Source organism: Corvus moneduloides, chromosome 6, assembly GCF_009650955.1.
Source record: "Corvus moneduloides isolate bCorMon1 chromosome 6, bCorMon1.pri, whole genome shotgun sequence".
In the NCBI taxonomy this organism is placed as follows: Eukaryota; Metazoa; Chordata; class Aves; order Passeriformes; family Corvidae; genus Corvus; species Corvus moneduloides.
Genome location: NC_045481.1, coordinates 35,513,965 through 35,536,143, shown reverse-complemented (window position 1 = coordinate 35,536,143; position 22,179 = coordinate 35,513,965). Strand labels below are relative to the sequence as shown.

The 22,179-nt window shown below is 36.6% G+C and overlaps 1 protein-coding gene across 1 annotated transcript in view; it reads right to left on the bottom strand.

The window, feature by feature from the left end:
• The window catches only part of PCNX1 (pecanex 1), a 90,891-nt gene that overhangs the window by 49,927 nt on the left and 18,785 nt on the right, over positions 1 to 22,179 (bottom strand). Inside the window, 7 exon segments of the mRNA XM_032113300.1 lie at positions 4,078 to 4,262; positions 8,805 to 8,937; positions 19,477 to 20,095; positions 20,097 to 20,474; positions 20,477 to 20,656; positions 20,658 to 20,837; positions 20,839 to 21,182. Coding sequence (XP_031969191.1) covers positions 4,078 to 4,262; positions 8,805 to 8,937; positions 19,477 to 20,095; positions 20,097 to 20,474; positions 20,477 to 20,656; positions 20,658 to 20,837; positions 20,839 to 21,182 — 2,019 coding nt within the window.

Here is a 22,179-nt window from a genome sequence, read left to right as displayed (position 1 = left end):
ATGAACTCATGTTCCCACAGTTAAGGGCATCAACAAAAGCAATAGACAGATGAGCTTACACAGACAAGACCTGGAAGACTTAAGTAGCTCAGGATTTAACTAAAATGGGGCTCTGATGGTTTCCTCAGGTAAGTTATCTTCAGTTTGCTTCCCAGTTTTACATCTAATAAACGTTACTTTTACTCAAGCCTTTCAGACTAATTCACATGCAAAGGCTTACTGACATGTTGAAATCTGTATCATCATTAGATCCACATATATTTGTCTACTGCTTCAGTCAGTATTTTTAAAATCCTAGTCAGCAAAACCAAAGTCATCAGAATTTGACTACTTGGAAGACTGCTAGGAGCTTTACTTCCAAAGGTCAAAATTTTACCATCAGCTATGGTATGAAGACTTACATATTTTCAGTTAGAACACTTCAAAGCAGCTCATTTTTTGTTCCTATATGAAGTTTGTCAAAAGAAGAACTTAACCTATTATACCAAATTCCACACTACAACATGGATATTTTCCATAGGAATAATGGGAAGTGAATATTTATTTTCTACATGTACCTTTGAACATGCTCCCACATCCATCCCAAATAAATTACACCCATTTAATTAAAAAAAGGCACTGAGTAACTGCTTCTAAATTGGTTTTAATCAAGTAAGTAACCAGTGAATACATTTGTCTTTAGAGAAAAGTTTTGATATTCAAAACCATTTAACTGCCTTCATGAATTAAAATACTTAAATCTGAAAGATTATTGCTTGTTATATAAACAGTACAACCAGAAGTCCAACATAGCAGCATAATTGTCTTGTAAAACTCTAGATGAGCAGTTCTCTTTAAGCACAAAAGCAATTTAAAAAAAATAATCTAGCCAAGGACAAGAGTCTGTTATTTCACCCCTGATTCAGACACTGGGCATCTGTTCTAATAACTCAGAACTTGGATTCCTAACTACTTCACAAATTCTAATTTGAATTTAATCAGTCTTCACTGCAAGGACTGAAAAATCCCACCTGTTTAGAGAATCATATATTAGTGAGAACAAAAAGCATCACTACTGCCACACTGTGCTCTGAAAACCATCATTCACTTAAGTCATAGCACATGTTTTGTTGCTTTTGTGATTTGTATATCAACCCTGCCTATAATCATGGCATTTGGTTTGTCACCTTTCCTTTCTGTCCTGCATTCCTTCTGTGATTTATTTCATATTTTCTGCTCCACATCAAGCTGCTTTTCCATCCCTTCAAGTTCTTCCCCCCTCAGCCCTCCAACAACATAATTGACAAAAATCTTCCTACTTTGAACCTGGAAGACTGAAGATAATGCCTCAAAGCATCTCTTGCCTTACTCCCAGAGCAATGCCCAGTTAAAGACAACTGCATCATCACCAGGCCACGTGTGGGACAGGTATAATACAGTGAGGCTCATCCTAGGTAAAAAAGCCACCAGAATCAAATTAACAGACAAGAAACTTTAAAGCAAACAAAACCAAAAATTGTGTGTCTTGTTAAGTGCTGCAGCTTGACATCAACACAAGTAGAAAAAATGTAGAAGCAGACACTGCATTGGTAAAGGAAAACATGAGCCCTATATGTGAAGGCTTTTAAAGTAAATTAATACATGCCTTGCTTGCCTTTCTGAGAGGATTTGAATTAAGAAAATAAACTCTTATGCAGTGGACAGAGATATATAACCCCATCTGCTATGTTTTGTCATTGATATGTCCAGTTGGTGTAAACCAGATTTTGTTTCCATATATTTCCCCACTATTTTCAGGATTTTTTTTGCCCTGGGCAGTCACAATGATTTCCGCAGTAACACAGAATTGGTCATATCTCCTTCATTGCTTTAATTTTTATTCTGATGCTGATCAAGGAAAAAAAAAACAAACTACAACCTTCTCCCAACCCAAACCACAGACAATCTAAAGTAATAGGGTCATCTTTCACAGTAAGATATCTTGGGATAACAGAGCAAAACCAAGAGCCTTAGACTCAATGGAAACAGAAAAATAGTGTTACTTCATCCCTGAGTGTTTAAAAAAAAAACCCAAAACAACAAAAAACCCCCCAAAGAAACTAACCACATTTCCTTTATAAGGAAAGATACTTTCTTGTCAGGCTGGATAAAGGAATCATTCACACGAAAGCTTGCACCATTTTGCCAACTATTTTACTCTTAACAAAAGATAGCACCTGTTACACAAAACCTGCCACACAAACTGGAAAATTTGATTTTGCTAAAATAACACAAGAAGACCCTGCCTATAGCAGCTGCTTTCTCTCAAAGGATTCTAAACAAGACTCTCAGAGTTTCAAAACAGGAAACAAATCCCTATTATACATCAGATTTGTGTCTAGCAGACCCTGGAAGTTTTATGCCTCCCAAAGACAATGTGATGTCCCATATAATTGTAAGCACAATATGGACAAAGTTTCAGAAGAATTGAGTCATACAAATTTTTGAAGACTCCAATACACAATAAATACAATGAATACGCCTTTTTAGAGAGCCTGAATGCCATGCTGAATTTCATATATGATCTACTTTGATTTCTGCTAGAGCATAGTAATATAAGCTCTTAAATAATGTAGACCTAGGTTGTGTATTAAATGGCAAATTCTACAGAACTCAACTGTCTTATTTTGGGTAAGATGAACCAAATCCTTCAAATAAATAATGGCAGCCTCAAGAATGTATCTCAACATTAACCTTGGACAGATATAACCAGTATAACAATTTCAGAATTATATTTCAAATATATTTTTCTCAAATAAGAAATAAGAGTCCAAATTAAATAAAGAAAATGAGTTTCACGTGACAAGTTTCATAGTTGAGAGACACATACAAGTACTGAGATTGAAACAATAACACTTCTATCTAGAAAACAGTAAAGCAACAGAATCTACAATGAAAATGATTAGATAACTAGATCATGTGTATCTATTACATCTGTAGTTAAATTCTATAAAATATCTCAGTAGGTCAAGGTGGTTTTCAGTTTTGCTAATATTCAATTTTTCCTTATGTTGCAGCTAGATGATGCAGAAGAACGAAGAACTCAGTCAAACTCACATTTAAATGGTTACCAGAGACTGGCAACTCCTGGAGTCTTCCCCATTAGTGGGGTAACATGACAACTCACTTATCTTTTAGAACTGGGTTACAGAAAGGTCTGAAACAAATGCTTTGTCAGTGTTCTGATCAAACCTGTACTTTTAGGTTACTACAGCTGACAGCTGCTCAAAATTCCATCACTAATAATTGTCAGTGTTCAAGATGCCCATTTCAGTAATTCAAGGAAGAGTTACATATTAATGATGAAGTCATAAGTAATTCACGCCATGTACAGATAGCTGCAAAGACCCCTGCCAGGAATTTTTCCAAACCTGCCCCTGTACTACTATGTGGCAGATCAGTCATTTATTAAGACCATCTTAACTTCTCCCTAGCAATTTTATTAGCTGCGTAGAAGTTAATTAAGATGTTAATAATCAAGAATACTACATAAAATGGACCATGAAGAACTAAGGGGCACTATAAAGCTCCATAAAATAATGACATCTGATATAAGAAAGAGTCTAGATTTACTTCCAATACCAAGCTCCTAAATTAAGGTGTACATTAAAAGCAAAGCATTCATTTACATAAGTATTTCTTTTTTGAACAGCAGCTAAGCAACTCATCTAAAAAAGGTAAGATCAAGAATTCTTAGGAGCCATAAGTTTTTTTTTTTCAGGAACCAAAAGATCCCCAAAGTCTCCATCTCTGCTCAACTTCCTGCAAGACCACAAGAAAAATTTATTACTTGTGTTACATTGTTCAAATCAAGAAAGCTCTCACACCATCATTACTTGTATCTATGTCTCCTTCTTTCTCATCATGCATTTGTTACATAAAGTGTCCGGAAAAGGCGATTGACAAAGGCAACAAACTGATGAACAATATGGCCTTCCTAAAACACACCTACATGATTCAGAAACAAAGCTCAGGTTAGCTGATTTTCACTGCATTATTACCAATAAATCTGCCGTATTAAAACTTCCATGTCACCAAGGTTACATAAGGCCTGCATACCAAGTTCATCGTGCAAACTGCTACCGCCTACAGCAGATGCAGTGGCATGTGATGCTTCTAAGTGGACACTCCCATTTCTCACCAGCAAGGAGGCGCTAGCACCGGGCACAGCTGCCTGGGAAGGGGGGCGGGACTGCACTCTGACCTGGGAGGAGCACTGCTGGCCTTGCTGACCATCTTGAAGGCTACGAGAAAACACGCATTGGGGACACATTACCAGAAAGAAGTGAAAAAGAGCCAGAAGTGAAGCAAAACAAGATTTTTCAGTTTAAAGAGGAAAACTTCTTTTAAAAGAGTATAGTAGCATTAAGCAGCCAATAGGTAGGGTTAAAGTAACCCCTAAGTTCTGTGTAACAGAGTATTTAGGCACTAGTTACATCAAGTAATCTAGAGATACTGTTCCTGTCAACTTCTTAGAAGTAGTAGTGCTTTCTAGTTATCTCCCCAAGTCACCCAACAGGTATACTCTTGCAAGTCTTAATTTCCTAAGGGTGCAAAAGCAAATTACTGGTCGTTAGTTTAACTATAGACTAACCTGAGGTATCACCTATATTTACTACTGACTACTCCAGTCTTCTCACATAAGTTGGGGTCCTTTTTGCTTATTCAGGCATGACTTGATCAGCTGTTTAGCTGGCTGTTTAGGGGGTTTTTTTATTAGTCACAGGACAACACCTTTCTTATTATTAATCCATACTCTAACCAGAAAACATTTTTAAGCTTTGTTAATGGCCATATGATATCACAGACCTTGTCGATAACCAAAGGAATATGTTTGGATTCAGAACTACTTTGAACATACTAAGACTCTCTATAGAAAGTTATTAATTGGCAAAAATTTTAAGTTGATTCTGAAGTTATTTTGAAGTAATAGCAAAAGCTGTATTACTCACCAAAACACAGGTTTTAAAAAGTCAACCTGGGCTTCAGAGAAATTCGTACATTTATAGTTATGAGCAGACAATGTTAGAAAATGTTAATTCTCTTCACAGACTTCCATTACAAAACTACTTTATAAAGCTATTTACTAAAGCTAGATTTTTTAAATAGCTTTTTTAATATTAAACTTTTAATATTAGATATGACAAAGTGTCACTATATATCAGACCATCTTTGCAAGAGCAGTGGTTTTATTATCCTTCATTTTGTGGATTTAAAGAATTTATATTATACAGTCATTAGCTGTGGCATTATCTTAGATAAAAGGTTTTGTATTTTAAAGACTGGAAAATAGCTTAAGCACTCTTTTGAAGAACAATATGTACCACCTGTTGCTTTTAACACTTCACTATTTACAGTGTGATGCTACAGTTGGCAAATGAGGCAACTAAAAAAAAAAATCTTACTAAGTTGAAGGGTTATATCTGATGTACTTGCTTTTAAACAGTATTTTCTACATCATCTACTTTTCAGTTCTTTGTTAGAGCATCACTGGAAAACAAAATATGGATAAGAATAGGTGTTAAGAAAAGCTCATGCAAAATAATGCAGACATGCACACAGCTCAGGAGGATAAGAACTGCAACTCATTTATTGTATTCTAACGTATTTTAATCTGAAATTCAAATTCAGTGTTTTGTCACTGTACACAAGGCTTCAGTGAGCAATGCAGCAAACAAAAGCCCTAGGGAAGTTCACAGATGCGCCAACCTTCACTGTGTTCTTTAAGTGTTATCAGCAACACCAAAACAATGCTAAACAATGCTGCTTTCCCATAAACAGCAGGTACATATCAAGAGGTATATACACAGCTGCCCTTTGAATAGTTATCCAAATCTGTCACAATTAAAAAATCCCACCAAAGTATTGATGTCAACTAATTGCACAGATATGCAAAAAAGGTGCTTATTCTCTGCCTAACTGATAATTGTAAAAATAAAATTCTGCTTCATACAGTCACTTACACACATGCATGCACCACTGACTACATGGGATGCCAATGCATACTTATTTTTTAAGTGCCCAAAACACTGCTGACATTTAGACAGGACAAAAGCAGGGGTAGATGGTATTTTATGGGGGATTTGGGGTTTGTTTTGTTTTTAAGGTTACCAGGCAAAATAATCTTGTGTCTAATTTAGCATCAAACTATCAGATATTACTAGACCAGGTTTTACTTGTTTACCATTGCCAAACTCACACATATATAATGTCATTGTCTTTTCCTAAAGATTTCACAGAAGAAATGAAAAGTAATTACAATCATGGATAGGAAATTTAAAAAGAAATCAGGTTTAACGCAACGTGTCCTAGGGACCATTCCCCCAACATCCAATTTTATGACAGAGTTAGAGGATTAGAGATTAAAGTTTTGCTGGCAAGAATAAGAAACACATATCATCAGGGCAACTAAAGATTAGTAAATCTAATACTCTTAGAAGTTAAATATCTGAAGTAATGGATTAGCAATATCAGAAACTAGACTGGGGCAGCTCACCAACAGCATATAGGAGTGATGTCAGTACAATCACAGCAATATTTTGAAAACTTCTTAGTGGTAACCGGCTAAAAATGTCTCTTTATTTCTTCACATTTGTTCTTTAGGCATAATTTCTTTTCTTTTAAATCTTTCTTAGGGGTCTCCTCCTTCCAGTAACACAGAATTTACACTAAAATTAAGCCACCCATACAGAGGAAAGGTTTTTTTTTAGACTGTTCATCTAGAAATTAGAACACTAATAAATTTTTTTTTTCAGATACATTCAACAGTTGATAGCTCAAATGGAATTTGTGTCAAACAAATATGAAAGCACTTTGGTGTCTGGTTGGGCAATTTAACTCCACTCCAAGGAGCAGTCATTTAGCATCACAAACAGCGCTTTGAGTAAATTAACCTCACTGAGTACTCAATTCTGATTATGTTTATATTATGAAGTATTTTTGGTAATGTATGTCATTATGTTAGTGAAAGTACAGTAAGCAGTTCGGGTTTTTTTAATTTAGAATGGAACAAACTTACATAACAAAGATGCTTAGAGGAAATACAAGGCTAGAATATTTAACCTGCTACTTCACCCTTGAACATCTTGTCTGATTGAAAAGTTACTCCCACTTCACAAAGTGAAATTCATGGTTCACAAAGTTACTTCACAGTCTCTCATTGAAGTCAAGCTAAAGCCATGGGAACCTTAATGACTGCACTAGCATGTGAAATGAGGCAGCTGTCAACCACAGTTTAAAACAGTCCTTTATTTTCCCTACTTTATACCTACAAGAAAGGAAACACTTTTCTAACTAATACACAGTTGAGGAGCTTGCATCAGTCTGCACAGCCTCTTATGCAGCAATACACAAAACTGCACTACCTTCCTTTATAAAAAGAAAAAGGAAAACAAAAAAAAAATCAGAGGCAAGTGAAAGCAACCAGTTAAAGCAAAGCGATCTGAAAGAATACAAAGTTCTATCATCCTCCACTATGAAGTAAATCACTAGCTTGAAGTTGAACACCCTACATTCAGCAAGACCAAAAGCTTAACAAAAAAATTCTGAAATTACATGATTAGTGCTTCATACTGCACTAGTCACTAAAAACACACCTAACTAGTTTCAGTTCTTGATATGACAGAAGTCAATCCTTCACTTGTTAGATTTCTAGGTACCATTCTTGCAATCCCCCTGTGCCTGAGGAAAATTTGCAAATGTAGTCCCTCAAGTATTTCAGCGATATGACAAAGATAGCACAATTCTTCTGCCATCCTCTATTGTAAGTATCTTCTTTTTACTTGTTCCGTTTCTACAGCTTTCGCTAGTTCAAAAAAATTACATAAATATTCCCAAAACACAAAAACAGTTTAGCATACAAAGGAAGAATATATAACATATTCAATTACTCCTACATATTTATCACATAACTGAAGGAAGCATTACTTTGATACTTATAGGGGATGTTCTTACAGGTCATGTTCTCCTCACCAGATTCTCCAATATCATAAGCAACCAAAAAATTGAAAGACTTAAAACACAAGTTTAAAAAACTTATTGTGGCTGCTGTTTCTACTGTTCAGGCTGATAGATCAAACCAGAGGCCACTGTATGTAACAAATCACTAGGCTGAGCATTGTAAACAAAGGGGCAGTAAAGGCTGGGGGACTCCTGAGATACATGTACACAGTACATTCAAACATTGCTGAGGCATGCAAAGTGCCACACAATTAGATTTAATACTAAGCAATACTGGGCATTCTACTCACTTCATTATTTCTCTCCTGCTGTAAAAAGCTGCAGATCTTCATAAAGGTTTACCTGTATTTCAGATTTGGGAGCCTCCATATGTACTTAGCTCTATAACGTTCTGTCACTTTGCTTATCTCTCACAATCTACAGATGTGAAGCGTGATCACAGAACTAGTCCCTAATGCTTACTTTCTTCAAGAAAACCAAAAATGGGGAGTGCTGATACTGTTATCTTGGGTTTTTCTCATTGATTGAAAGTAAAAGTTTCTAGAAAATTTTTGATAAAAACCACTGAGGCTAAGTTTGTTAACATTAGTTAATTTTTATATCAATCTGAAAACAGCTGTAACATGTTAGAGACTGGCTATCCTGATCATTTTTAAATAGTGCCACAGATACATGCACAATTCAACAAGCCCACAGTGACATGCAGTGACAGCTCAAGGTTATGGTGGGGAAGGAAGTAAAAAGTGCTTTTCTGGCAACACTGGTGGGTGTGGGGAAGTGGTCTGCTGCATGCATGCTAAATATGGTGGAACATTTAGATACCCTACCTGAGGGGTGATCCGATGAGCAATGTAGGAGGGGTAGGGTTACTCCCTGCATTGTGCCGGCGTCGTACTGCCTGACGCCTAAATGTGCTGCGTTCACGGCGAAATGTCACTGTCTCCTCGCTGGCTTGTGCTGCTGCAATCAAGACAGACTTTAGGTCAAATAAGAACCCATCCTAGTTACGTACACAGTAACTTAAGACTCCTCTCTTCCCTCTGACCCTCCCCAAGTTAACAACTTGACTTGCAACAACAAAAGTAGCTTATGCCCTAACTGTTCAAATAAGCTGCCTCAAGACAGGATCACAACACACAGTTATTAGCAAACATCTCAGGGGTTGGGGGAGTGTTCTTGAATATACAGCTTACTTTTTTTTTACCCCCAGATCCAAACAGCCAGGTTGCAAAAGATAGCCCAAATCTTTTCTGTTTACACATGGCAGGAAGAGACAACTGACCTCACCCTTTATCTCACTGAACAGATAATTAAGAAACCTAAAGGACAACCGAAGTTGTCTACCACTTCTCACCATTATCTTCTCAATTTTATAACTTCTAACAAATAGGTAGGGTTGAGGTTAACCTCATCACAACTCTTTCAGGAGACAAAAACAAGAGGGGCTTCTTTTTTTTTTCTCATAAGCATCAAGGGATACATGTTGCTCCTTCTAGACTAGTTTACAATATAATTTACAGAGGCAGGAGGTTGAGAGTAAGTGAGAGAGTACTTTTTTTGTAAGGACTGATGGTTTTGTTATTTCAACTCCCAAACAAAAGGTTTGGTTATAAAGCAACATCATAAAAACCAGTTTGTATGTACTCAAGGGGATTAAAATATTTATCTACATATTATCCCCCAAAAATCCAGCTGTGTTTTCTTAAGCTCTACAGTCTGAACAGCTTCAGATTTGGACTGCTTCATGGTGTGTCTACAATCTGAGAATTCTTCCTCCTAAGCCAAGGAAGCTCCTAGCCATTTTGAATGCAGAGCACTAAAGAGCTCAAAAACGAATGGGCCACAGAGCAAATAGGGTTTGGCAGGCAAGTGAAGGAAGAGAAAAAAAAATTGACATGAAGTCAGTGCAAGAGGAGAATCACTACCTTGACAGGGAAGTCACAACCTGGTAGCCAAGAAGGCTGTACTAGAGTGAGAAAACCAAGAATTCTGTCAAACAAAAAAACAAACACCCCCCTCTCCCCCACCCCAAAAAAAACCCCAAAACACAGAGAGCAATGGCAGAAATACTACAGGCAGAGTAACCCATACGCACCTCAGCACATTTCAAGTTACAACACTGCTGTCATTAAGCTTTCAACACTTACCAGCAAAGATTCTAATGCTGGTCTACAGGAAACAACAACCTATAACAACCTACTACTGTTGTGTAGTACTGCCATAGCTCAAGCAATAAAGACTGAAGCAAGAGTTAATTCCCATGACCACAGGTTTACCAAATGAATTCTCTGAGGCTGTAATCTATAGTTTGCTTTAAAACAAAAGAAGCTACATGAAGAGATACACTTCAACACCAACATTCAAGTTACAAGCATTTCATTTCCAAAACTAGAGAAGTTAAGGGCATCCTTAATTCAGTCCTTTCCTGTACTTTCAGGAAAATGAGGGATTGCTCATTCTCTCCTCATTCCTCTCCACAAGTGTTTTCACAATTCTAATCATGAATAGATTATACTACCTTTTCAGGGTATTTCAGCAAGAATTCAATAGATTTCTCCTGTGGTTTAATATACAGTTTTATTTTAATACACTGCCTAATTTCTTAAAGCATTTCTTCGTAGCTCTCATACTTGAAGTACAAAGCAAGTGAGCCACACTAAAACAAGACAGACTGAATCCTGACACGAGGTCAAAACTGCCCATTAATTTTGGGTGACAATTTGTAAAGCTCATTTTTTCTAGGATACACATCAGCATATAAAAAATTCGTATTTACAACACAGCTACCACTGAGTTCAGATGTAAAAGCAAATTCTGATAATCAGACCATAGTTAAGCAACATGAAATAAAGAACAGTGACTAGTCATAACTGCAGTGTAAGTATCTGAATTACCATTACCATTAAAACATGGTAAAACATCAGCATTGCATCTTAATTACCATTTGCAACTACTTAGCAAAAGCAGTGTTCAAGTGCAATTCTTTAAGGTAGCATACTTAACACTGACATCTGTTTTTCTTTAATAAACATCATCTTCTGCAATAACTGAAGCAGAGACTATGGAAACACAATAGGGTCCTTCCTATATAGCTCCCAATTTATCACTAAAGCAAGTCTATCTCAGAACTAACAGAGGCAATGTCCTGTGAGGAAAACTAGAGATACAAATGTGTTTGAAGATAAAATAAAATGAAAAAAACTCCGCTGTACTTGGGGATTAAATTCAAAGCTGTACAGGCAAACAGCTTTGGGATTTTCTAACCTTTTATTATCTCATTTTAACTTTTAAAATCAAAGTAGATTTTGGTGTAGCTTTCTACCTGTTTTACCATGGGATTTTTGAATTTATCATCTTCAAACTTTTGTTCAAACGCACATCTTTTATACACACTCTTCCTGAATGTAGGTGGTGAACATCCAGGGCCACTACACGACTCAATAAGTTTTTGAAAAGACTGCACGGCTTTTCAGACCAACAAGCTTCAAGTCTGCTAACATTACCCAACATTGCAAGAAACTGCATGTTGAAAACATGACTAAGGAAGTTAAAAAAAAAAAAAAGCTAGCTGAGCAAAGAGGATTAGCACGAAGTGTGGAAAGCCAAACTGAGCAAAGTTTGCTTTTGGTTGTACAGGAAAACCAAAGGGGTTGTGGTTTTGTTTTCTTTGTTGTATTGGTCTTTTTCATTTGCTCAGTTTTGGGGAGGCTTTTTGTGGGGTTTTTTTAATATTTCATAAAAGACACACAATTTAAAATACATTTATACCAGTATGGAGAGCTATTTATGTTAATTCGTATTATTTGTGTGTTCTACTTGCCCTTAATGAGGAGGAGCAGTGCAACTGCTTGTGAGTTCACCAGCAGGAAGTTAAGACAAAGTTCCTAACTTACCCTCTACGATGATCTGAGAGCAGTTTTTCATCTTTTAATATAAATAAGCTTTCTTTAATATTTATGATGTGTCACACACACTTCTCCATACTGCTACTTAAAATAACTTATCCTAGTCTCCAGAAATGTAAGATCCAACATCTACAATCATGTACAAAATCTAGATGTAACAGGAAGAGGTAACACAGGTAATGCTCTTAAAGTTCCTGCTTACTTTAGTTAAATCAGTAGAGGAAGACAAGCTTTTTAGCTTACAGAATGTTTGTTAAAAGGCGCTCTACGGGGGTTTTTTTATTCTACACTTGTGTTGAATCACTACACTTAATGTCAAGAAATTTTAAGCACTTCCTCTGCATGTTGTCATATGAATATGAGTCCCCAACATTATCTATTCTGAAGAACTGAAAAGTCATGTTTGAAGTTCAAGGTGCACAATCACAAATACAAACCTACACCCCAGAGATCAATAATGTAAGAGGTGGAAAACCTAGTGACAACCTTGTGGCAAACTTAACCCCTCACACACCTATTCCCAAATATAATACATTTAATTTCAAGGAAGAAATAATGACACTTGTATCTGTTAATGATATGTTTGCACGGATGGTTGCACTAAAATTAATCTTTTTAACACTTCTGATTGGAAAAGAGCCAATTAGCAGTTACACACTTAAAAAGTCACATGGATATCATTTTGTCACCAGACACTTGAACTGATACCCTACATGAAACCTTTTTACATTCACCTGTGTAGCTTCTCTAGGTTTTAAACAGAACTGAAGACTCTCAGTTTTACACTACAACTACACAACTGTTTGCGTAAGACACCTAGCTTTAAGAAACAAGGTACAAATATTTTCTTTTGAACAGGAACATTTATACAAAACCAAACCAAAACCTTTGCAACATCTCCCTGCAGCTAGTTACCACTGCTTTTAACCACAACTTAGAACACAGAAGCTTAAGAAGCACAACATGCAAAAGCAGAACTGCCAAAATTTTATTGCATTGACAAGACCATTTCATTTTGCTACCAAAAAATGCTAAACCCAGTGCCTTACACAATTTCTGAAATACAGACAAATTCTCCATAAGAAGATTCCTGGAAAGATATGGTATGAAAGTAATACAAAGGTGAAGTATCCATGTGGAAAACCATAAAGTTCTTAGGATAAAAATTGCAAACATCAGTTTAACTAGAAAGCAAGAAAAAAACCTACCACAGCAGAAAGTCTCCTACTCTTCTCAGGAAAGAAGGAAAAAAAAAAAAGAAACAACCAACCAAAAAAACACTACACCCCTCTCCCCATCACTTAAAGCCTAGATGGTTTTGAACATTAGTCAGGTTAAGCATGGTTAAAGGTGCACACACAACCTGAGTGATGCTTGGACATGCCATTTCTCAGCCTACCAAATGGGAAATTGTGACCTAACTATTTTCAGTTGCTAATTACTAAGCCTACAAATTCTCAGCAAGAGCTGGAACGAATAGTTTTTAGCTCATGCACTCACATAAGCAATGAAATCTGTCTTCTAACACAGAACATACTTGCCAACCAAACAGCTGAAATATTGTTCTTCTGTATTGAGCATCTGTATCTCATTGTGTTCAAAACCTGAGAGAAGAAGTACTTCACATGCACTTACGGACTAGCACTATCATTCTCCTCACTGTTGAGGCATTTATAGTTTATTTTCACATGCCCTGACACTGTATTAAAAACCATACTTGAAAGATACCCAAGCAGAAAAAAGCAGTCTGTTCAGTCCATATCTTCAGTATGCAGCTGTTTATCACCATGTTATTACACACCTTAATAAAACCTACAGTTGCAGTGATTACTTATACTTCTCTGATAAAAAAAAAAAAAAATCAAAATATTGGCTCAGAGTATTATAACTTACTGTGGATATTTAATGAAAAATATAACTAATGACTACTTCTGAAGAACAGAGATGTGGGCAGCAAAGGAAAAACAATGAAGAACAGATCTCCAAGTTTACAAACTTTTGCTAGAAAATAGTGCAGAAGAAAACAACACACAATTTAGGAAAGAAAGTAAAGCCCAAGACTTCAGTGTTGTGGTTGCATTTATTAAAAAAAAAAGTCTGAAACTAGCCTGGAGAAATATATACAATTATGACAAAACAGTCACTACAACAATCTGAAAAGCAAAACACCATCAAGGAGGGAACAAGCAGGACAATAAAAACCATCTGGTTTGAATTCTGAACCAAGTATTTTTACAGACCAGCTTGACAGTGAAATTTTTATACTAAGGCCAAAGATAAAAACTAGGAGTCTTAGTTATTCTACTTCATTGTACTTTCCACTTGAATTATTCCACTTTTTAAAAAACATTAGGCTACTCTCACATAGACCTCTTGAATATAATGCTGATGGACTTCAGGTCAGAAGAACTAAAGCTAAACCTCATCTGATCCCCTGCCCAATACGACCCTATACCCTGGGATTTGGGTATCGATACCTAGTATTATGTTCATGTAGTAGACGTTTGTAATTGACATTAATCTTATTAAAGTTAGTTCTGACTTTGTATTTAGGTTTATTCACCTTAAGGAAAAAGTTGCTGTAAATTCTTCAGAACACAGTATTTCCAGCATATGTGGCATACTATGTTAGTGTAGCATACACATACATCATGACTGCATTACATGGCCTTAACTAAAAAACCAAATGTTAATTAGTGGCCAACTTCAATACATTCCGAAGTTTCACCTCACAGCTACATTTTGGCAGCAATGTGAGCAATTCCATCACAGCTCAGAGCTTTCAGAACTTTCTTGCTTATATGCATACCAATAAACCCAGGTACATCTACAAAGTAGCATGAAGATGCAGCTTCATTTTTATCTAGTATCAAAAATTCCTATTCAACTCCTGTTTGAGATGAATACTTAGCAAATTACATGAGCAACACATGTCAACAAAATGGAACCACTATTCCCAAATCAAGCAAAAGTCATCTAATGAAAGCCTCTGTATTACCCATAAATACCAAAAAAAGGGACAGAACAGGATCAAGTCCCCACAAAATTAACTAAAATTTTGCTTTACTAGAAGTGGTTAACAATTAATAGATGCATGACTCATTCCAAGTGTTATTTCATTGGTAAGTTCCAAAAACTGCAGAAATTCCACAGTAGCCTCATATCATTCCCAACACTGTCTACATCTTTAAGTGTCTAAAGGTAGCTATCCGACCTCTACTGAGATGACGAGATATCCATCCAACATCAGAAGGAACTCTGCAAAACTCAACCTTCACACAAAAAAGCTGTGGCAGTACAGTATAATGCTTTCCAAGTCAGATATTGGAAGGGGCTAATAATAAAAATTCTGTCATGCTTGAACCAAATGTCATGTGCATTACAACTCTGCTAGTTAATATCTAAAAAATTCAAGTAATGGAATACAATCTTTTGCTTCCAATAAAGAATCTCATCCAGAAGAGAGCCCTTTCTACAGCTGATCTGCTTACCTGGGTCCAGTTACTGCTGGATACATTAATAGAGATAGCCAACACACATGCAACCTGATCACACGAACTTTACACATTTTTCAGTTTCTACCATTTCTAAACTCCAATTTCTCATGCAAAAACTGTTTGGTTTAGTCATTTGAGCATGAACTAACTGGCAGATGCACAGAAAACAAGATCAGAAGCCCCATCTTCTGTAATTATATTAATTCTATCTGCAGGAAAACATAGCAAAAACTAAAGCCATCAGAAGCGTGGAACAGCTCTACAACACAGGCAATTGAGTCATGACATAGACCATATGCAGCATCAGCATAGTAGGAAAAAGTAATATATTGCTAGCAGTTGACATGACCATTGGCTGAATAACAGAGAACTGAATTTTAGTAATTGCAGGCAGACATGCTAAGCCTGTATGTACAAATACACACAGACTGAAGAGATGAACAGGTTTCCATGTGTCACATGAAACACAAGACTAATCCAAACTCACAAAGCCCTATTTTGCCTGCCTGTAGAGATGTACTGCAAACCTCAAAACACAGAAAACAGTATCAGCTGTTACTTCAATATTGCTATGCAATGTACAGAAGGAAAAAATACATCACACTACATGCAGTTTTATTTGTATCTCAAGAACTCAAAAGTAAATAAACCTTAAATTACAGCAAGCTGTAAAACAGAGTAGCAACTTAAAGGGCACATCTTTTACAGTTAATATAGAACTGGAGAGAAGATTTGACTTTTCAGGCCAGCTCAAGTTGCACAAAACATCACTGTCTTATATACAGCATTATGGCGGCTCTTTAAACGTTACAAACAGCAATCCAGAAACAGCACACATCTGACACAAATGAGGCACAGGACAGTGCAAAGGGGGTATTTTCCAAAATATCACTAGACATCTGAACAACTTCAACTAACCCATGACTCATCAATTCACTAGCTACTTTTGGAGTCTGAATAGTTAAACAAGGATAACTACTGTAAGACATCTTCCATTTTTTGTTACACATCCACCACATACACTTAACTTCAGAATGTTCAGATGCTGTTTCTCTGTATTTTGATGAATTGCAAATCCTATTCGAATGCACATACTATCTTACAGCAAGTGAGTCATTCACCACTTCCTGGCATAATAATAAAGAAATGAAACTACTAAGTTGTATCTGAAGAAGTGAAATATGTACAAGTTTGTAATAGCATCCTGCTTAGTGGAAGATTAGTAAAGGCCATATCCATTACGAAAACACATTTTAGCAGTTACACAAACAAGAATGTACTTCTTAGTTTAGTCCCTAAAGACTGAAGGATAAAATGAAGTTATAATTACTGATTTAAGTCATATTTGAAAAACAGGAACTGAAAGTTGCTGACTAGAAAAGAGGAGTGGGTATTAATATCAGTCTTTTAGTTATCCAGTGTGCACCTGTTAATTATTTGTTTCAGAAAGTTATCATAACCAATCACAGACATTTAAAAATATTTATATAAAATTATAAAACAATCCTTTCAGCAGGAGGTTGGACCAGACCACTTCTAAAAATCACATCCAACCAATATCCCTTGATCTTATGAAAATCCAAAACCGTTTATTCTGTAATTCACCTGCAACAATAATTTCTTAATTCTCTCCAAAAAATTCTATACCTACATACATATAACATGTATTTATATTACACATGTATGTCTTTAAAAAAAACCTCCCAAAAGGTGAAGAAAAGTAGTAAGAAATATTGGCTATAAAGCAATTAGATGCTAAAGAGTTAAAACATTTTCTCCCATTACTATTAGTCATGGGTAAGTCTAAAGAAGAAAGCCACCACTAAAGATACACGTTACAAAACTTTAATATAAGCTATAAATTTAGGGGAAAAAAAACCCAACAAAAACACACACAAGAAAAACCAGTAAAGAAGGACAGTATGAAGGAATTTGATTGATCATGAACAGATAAATGCAAAGAAATCACTGCCTTGGTGCTAGACAAGACTACATAAAATTTAAGTAGTGCTAAAGAAAAGTAAGTCATAGTTTTGTTCTGCTTTCAAAACATTCATTTCTTACAGTCATAAAGGAAATACTCCTTTTCTCTTGGTAGGAATAAACAATATACAGCAAGTGTTATTAACTATATCATGTCATCAGATCTGGAGAACTTGATTCCACATTGTTTCTTACAGACATTCTACAACCCATAGAGAAGTACTACTTGGGTACTTGCCACTTATTAAAAATACTAACAACTTCAAAATGACCATGTAAAATTTTAAACTGGAAATTGATGAGGCCAGCAAAAATGACAGCAAGCCTTTCCTGCTTAAGCTGCTATAGATTTGCATCTTTAAGATTGCTTTGAAATGTGTTAAGGTTCGTCTGCCTCACTATTTCACTCTTCAAAAGTGCAATCAAAATATTTCACAATATACAGCATCTGTCTTACATTAATTCTTCCAGATTACCGACAAGTAGTAAGTACATATACAGTCTGACATGTTCTGAAAAGTAAGGTATGTTAATCCTCCTTTGCACATAAAGAGAGAATCTTAACAGCTTTAAGCAGTAATAACACAAAACAAAAAGAAATCAAATTTTGCGCTAAGGAAAGCATAGAGTCAAAAAATGACAATACATAAAGGAGACCTTTCATTAGTCAAATTACTCTCAGTAGACATGAACAGCTGTCACTTTAACAAGGCCTTAGGAAGAATGTGCATTAAGTATTTAGCTTGTAGAGTTAGTACTAGAAGAGCAATCTTGACTCTCTTATTAGAGCTACTGCAGAATCTGTTACTAGGAATAATCGAGAAAGCAAAAAAAAAAAATCTGCATACATTGGTACAGTGAAGGCATAAAAATAGTCTGAACTAAATTGTAAACCAGTCAAATTTGATCAATAATCAATACACAGCTGAACTTCAGTGTGGCACACTTTTTTCCCTCCCCAGAAATTAACTGTACTGATTTTTATAGTGCTTATGTTAATACTGGGGGACACACCACAAAAAAACCTCCATAAAAAATGCCCAAAAAAAAACCAAAAGAAAACCCCACTATTGGTCGTACATCTTACCTCACTGTGGGCTGGAAGCCTTTCTTTTTAAAAACAAATCATTATTTTGTTTAGGCAGTCTATATAATAGAACAGTCAAATTCGCTATAGCTTGTTAAAAATACCTGTCTTGATCTAAAGTACAATTTTACGAAGAGTTTGTCCACCTAGATGTAAAGATCCAGATTATCTGGCAGGTACTGGCCTCTGAAAAGTCCAGAAGTCAGACTGAGGTAATTAACAACCTCATACTGTTCTGAAAATGTATTTTAAGGACATTTATCTACCTTGACACAAAAAGTCTTCCAATTAAGGCAGTCAATATAACCAAGAAAAGAAACAAACATTGTAACAAGCAATAAACAAAAAAACTATTAAGAGCTCCAAACTTTGTTTTAAATGCCACTACTAATCTATTAGTAACAGCTACTACAGGTAAACTCATTATTCACATTACAACACAAGCAAAACAATAGTTAAGGAAAGTAAGAGGAAACTACATTCCTCTCCAGCACTGTAAGGTTATTGTGTTCACATAATGAAGACAAAAAACCTGAAGTAAACAACACTGTCTAGCCAGCAATGGCAAGGCTAAGCAAAAATAAAATCCCTAGGAGAATTCAGCTTAGTAACCAGACCATTGTAAGAATTCACAATTAAAGGCAACATGGTAAGGGTTTGGGATTGGCTTTATTTCTTGATAGCACCTCAAGCCATGCCAGAGAGGCTGCAATAGTTTCTAATACCCAATACAATGGAACAGGTTTGATTTGACCACAAATAACAGTTTTAAGATACAGCTCTAATTAACGAAGACTGCTGGTAACAACCCCTAATACCTCTACTTAGAGATTTTGAAAAAGCTGTTTGAATTCAACATCCATTTCTGTAGATCTTCCAAGAGATTATGAAGGAAATGTTTTTTCAATTTTACTGGGAAAGAGTGAAGAAACAGGAGGATGCTTAAAGTATAGTTTTAACTTAAGTCATAGATACCAGACTCATTAACAAAATATGACAAGGTTCTTCTGGTAGGTCATTTACTTACCTCCACTTGCTGACTCTTGCTCTTCCCCTTCAGGAAATGTAGCCTGGCTTGGTAAGCTATTCCTAGAACGAGTGACTGACTCTAAGTGTGAAGCCCTTCCCAACAGAGATAGCTCATCTAGCACCTCTCCTTCTTTGGCTTCCAAATCAGATTTTGAAGTGGTTAACTGTTTTATGTTAACCTGGTGCCATTAACTATTTGGGTCATTTAAACAAGCTACAGTACCACTGTCCAGGCTTAACACTCTGGCACGATTCTTGGCACTGTTTGTGCTAGAAGTCCGTCGTGTAGATCTTTTTTTGCTAATTCCTTCAGAGCTTACGTGGGTTTTGTGAGCATTTTCAGAGTCTGTGCCCCCACGTTCTTTAGAAACGTATTTGGTCTTTAAAGCACTGTATTTTCCCTCAGGAGACTGGCATGAATGGGAGGTGGTGCTGGAAGAGCTATCACTGCTGAACTGGTGAGCTGACTGCATGCTTGATGTCCTGCTCAAGTCACTTTGATCACTGGAGTCCTCATCATGACAAAACACAGCACTGTGAGGTTTAGTACCAGATACACCTCGGAAGGAAACATATTCCCTGTGCCGACTTGAATCAAAACTACTAGCCCGCTTTTTTTCCTGTCCTTCTCCGGCTGGACTTGTGGGTAGAGGCTGTTCGATGTATTAAACTAGAAGATTTTGGTCGAACATCTCCTTCTTTTTGTTTTCCACTAGTTTCTTTAGAAGCTCTTGAATCTACTAACACAGCTAGTTTCTCACTCTGCTCCTCTCTCTGTTCAGCAGCCTTCCCAAGCGGCCTGTCAGCTTGTGTAGTTAATTCATTGGCATGTGGGTTCTTATTGGCCTCTTCTGAAGCAGAGGCACCAAGACCTTTCTGGCTGAGCATCTCATCAGATGCATTAGAACCCTTTACCTCTTGAACACCACCCAGAGGGCTCACTTCCACAGCAGTCCTTTCGCTACTAGTCCTTTTGTCAGTAGTAGAACTTACTGTCAATCCTCTGAGTCGACACCACAGTCTTTTTTCTTACCATCCTTTTTCTCTTCTCTAGGAGACTCCTCCTCGTGCTCTGATAATACACTTTCTATATGCGTTGAGCTAGTATGTTCACTTTTATAGCTACTGATTGTACTGTTGGTGTCACGATCAGTTCCACTGCAGTAGCTTTCTGTTGAAACCACTGCTTCTAGTACTCAGGCTTCTCAGACTGTCCATACTTTTGTCGGCTTTCAAGGATTTGCTCTTCCCACTCTTAGTCAATGGTTGAGGGCTGCTACTTTTCAGAATGTCATCTAATTGAAAAACTCCTGAAATGCAAGAGTTCTCACCCAAAGACTCTCGGGATCCAGAAGGGGGGCTTGGAAGCTTCTAACTCACTGACAGGATCTAGTCCTCGTTTTTGCTGATAGAGGGGGAAGTCATTTAGTGAAGCATCTGGAAAAGCAACAGCAGAGCTAGAAGTCCTTGGTACACCTCGTGGTCTATGATCCTTCCTATAGGAGTGAGAATGCAGAGTTACAAGCGAAGCTACTTCTGTGTCACATGCACTGTTTTTAGACTGGTCCACAAGCTGGTTGTTCGAGAGGCACACTTTGTCACTGCTGTCCCTTGGCAAATCCTGTCCAGAGGACAATGAAGGTTGGATGGAGACAAACGAGTCGTTCGACACCAGACGAAAAAGCTTCCGATCAGTCGCCAAATCTGTTGAAGTACATATTTAAAAATATTAATGAAAAACACTCATGTAAGTTATACAACTTGCTTTGAAACTGTTTATATCAGACAAAGTAAATTAACTGAAAAAATCCAATTGCAAGTACTGTGAATGCATAACATTACCATTTAAAAATATTTTATAACATCTGGGCAAACATGACAGGCTTTTTTTAATAATGAAAGAAACCATCAATACCAGCTTACCCCAGCAGCTAATAAGACAATGCAATTCTGACAAGTCCTCAACCTCCTCTATTGCTTATGTGTCTCAGACTTAATATTTTCACGTAGCCCAAAGTTTCTTATAAAAGACTACCTTGCCTATTGTTTTGGTTCCTACACGGAGTAAACAAACTAAGATTATTAATAAAAACAGAGTAAACCCCACTAACTCTGAAGTCACCAAAACCACAACAAAAGTCACCTTTCCTACCAGATACCAAGTAAGCTCACAGTTTAGCAAGGATGCAGTCAGTGTCACAGGTCTTTTTGTACCATATTGAAACTCCCTATGAAGTCACTGAGTTTCACTACCCCTAAAAAACCAAAAAACCACAGTAGTTTCTGCTGTTAAAGCAAACCATGACGATTCACTGCTAGCTGTTGATTAGAACAATCGTTCCTCTTACCCATCACAAGCAGTCTCCTGTAGAAGTGTCCCACCTGCAGGCAGTACTAAAAGTCAGACTACTTTCCCTTTGGTACTAATCACTAAAAATAGAAGATCTGGAGGCCAAGTTCAGTTTCTACAGTTGCTAAATTTCTGTAGAGTGTATGTGAACACACGCAACTTAAGAGACTTCACAGTCACATTACTCAGCTGAAAGTAGCAGAACCCTGCTGGCCTATTACAATAGCATGGCCACCTGTGATGGTCTATTCAAACACACTTTCTGCACTGAAACACACATTAATGACAATCATCCATCTAATGGCCCTAATCACCCACTAGTGATAAGACTGGAAAAATGAAAGGTGATAT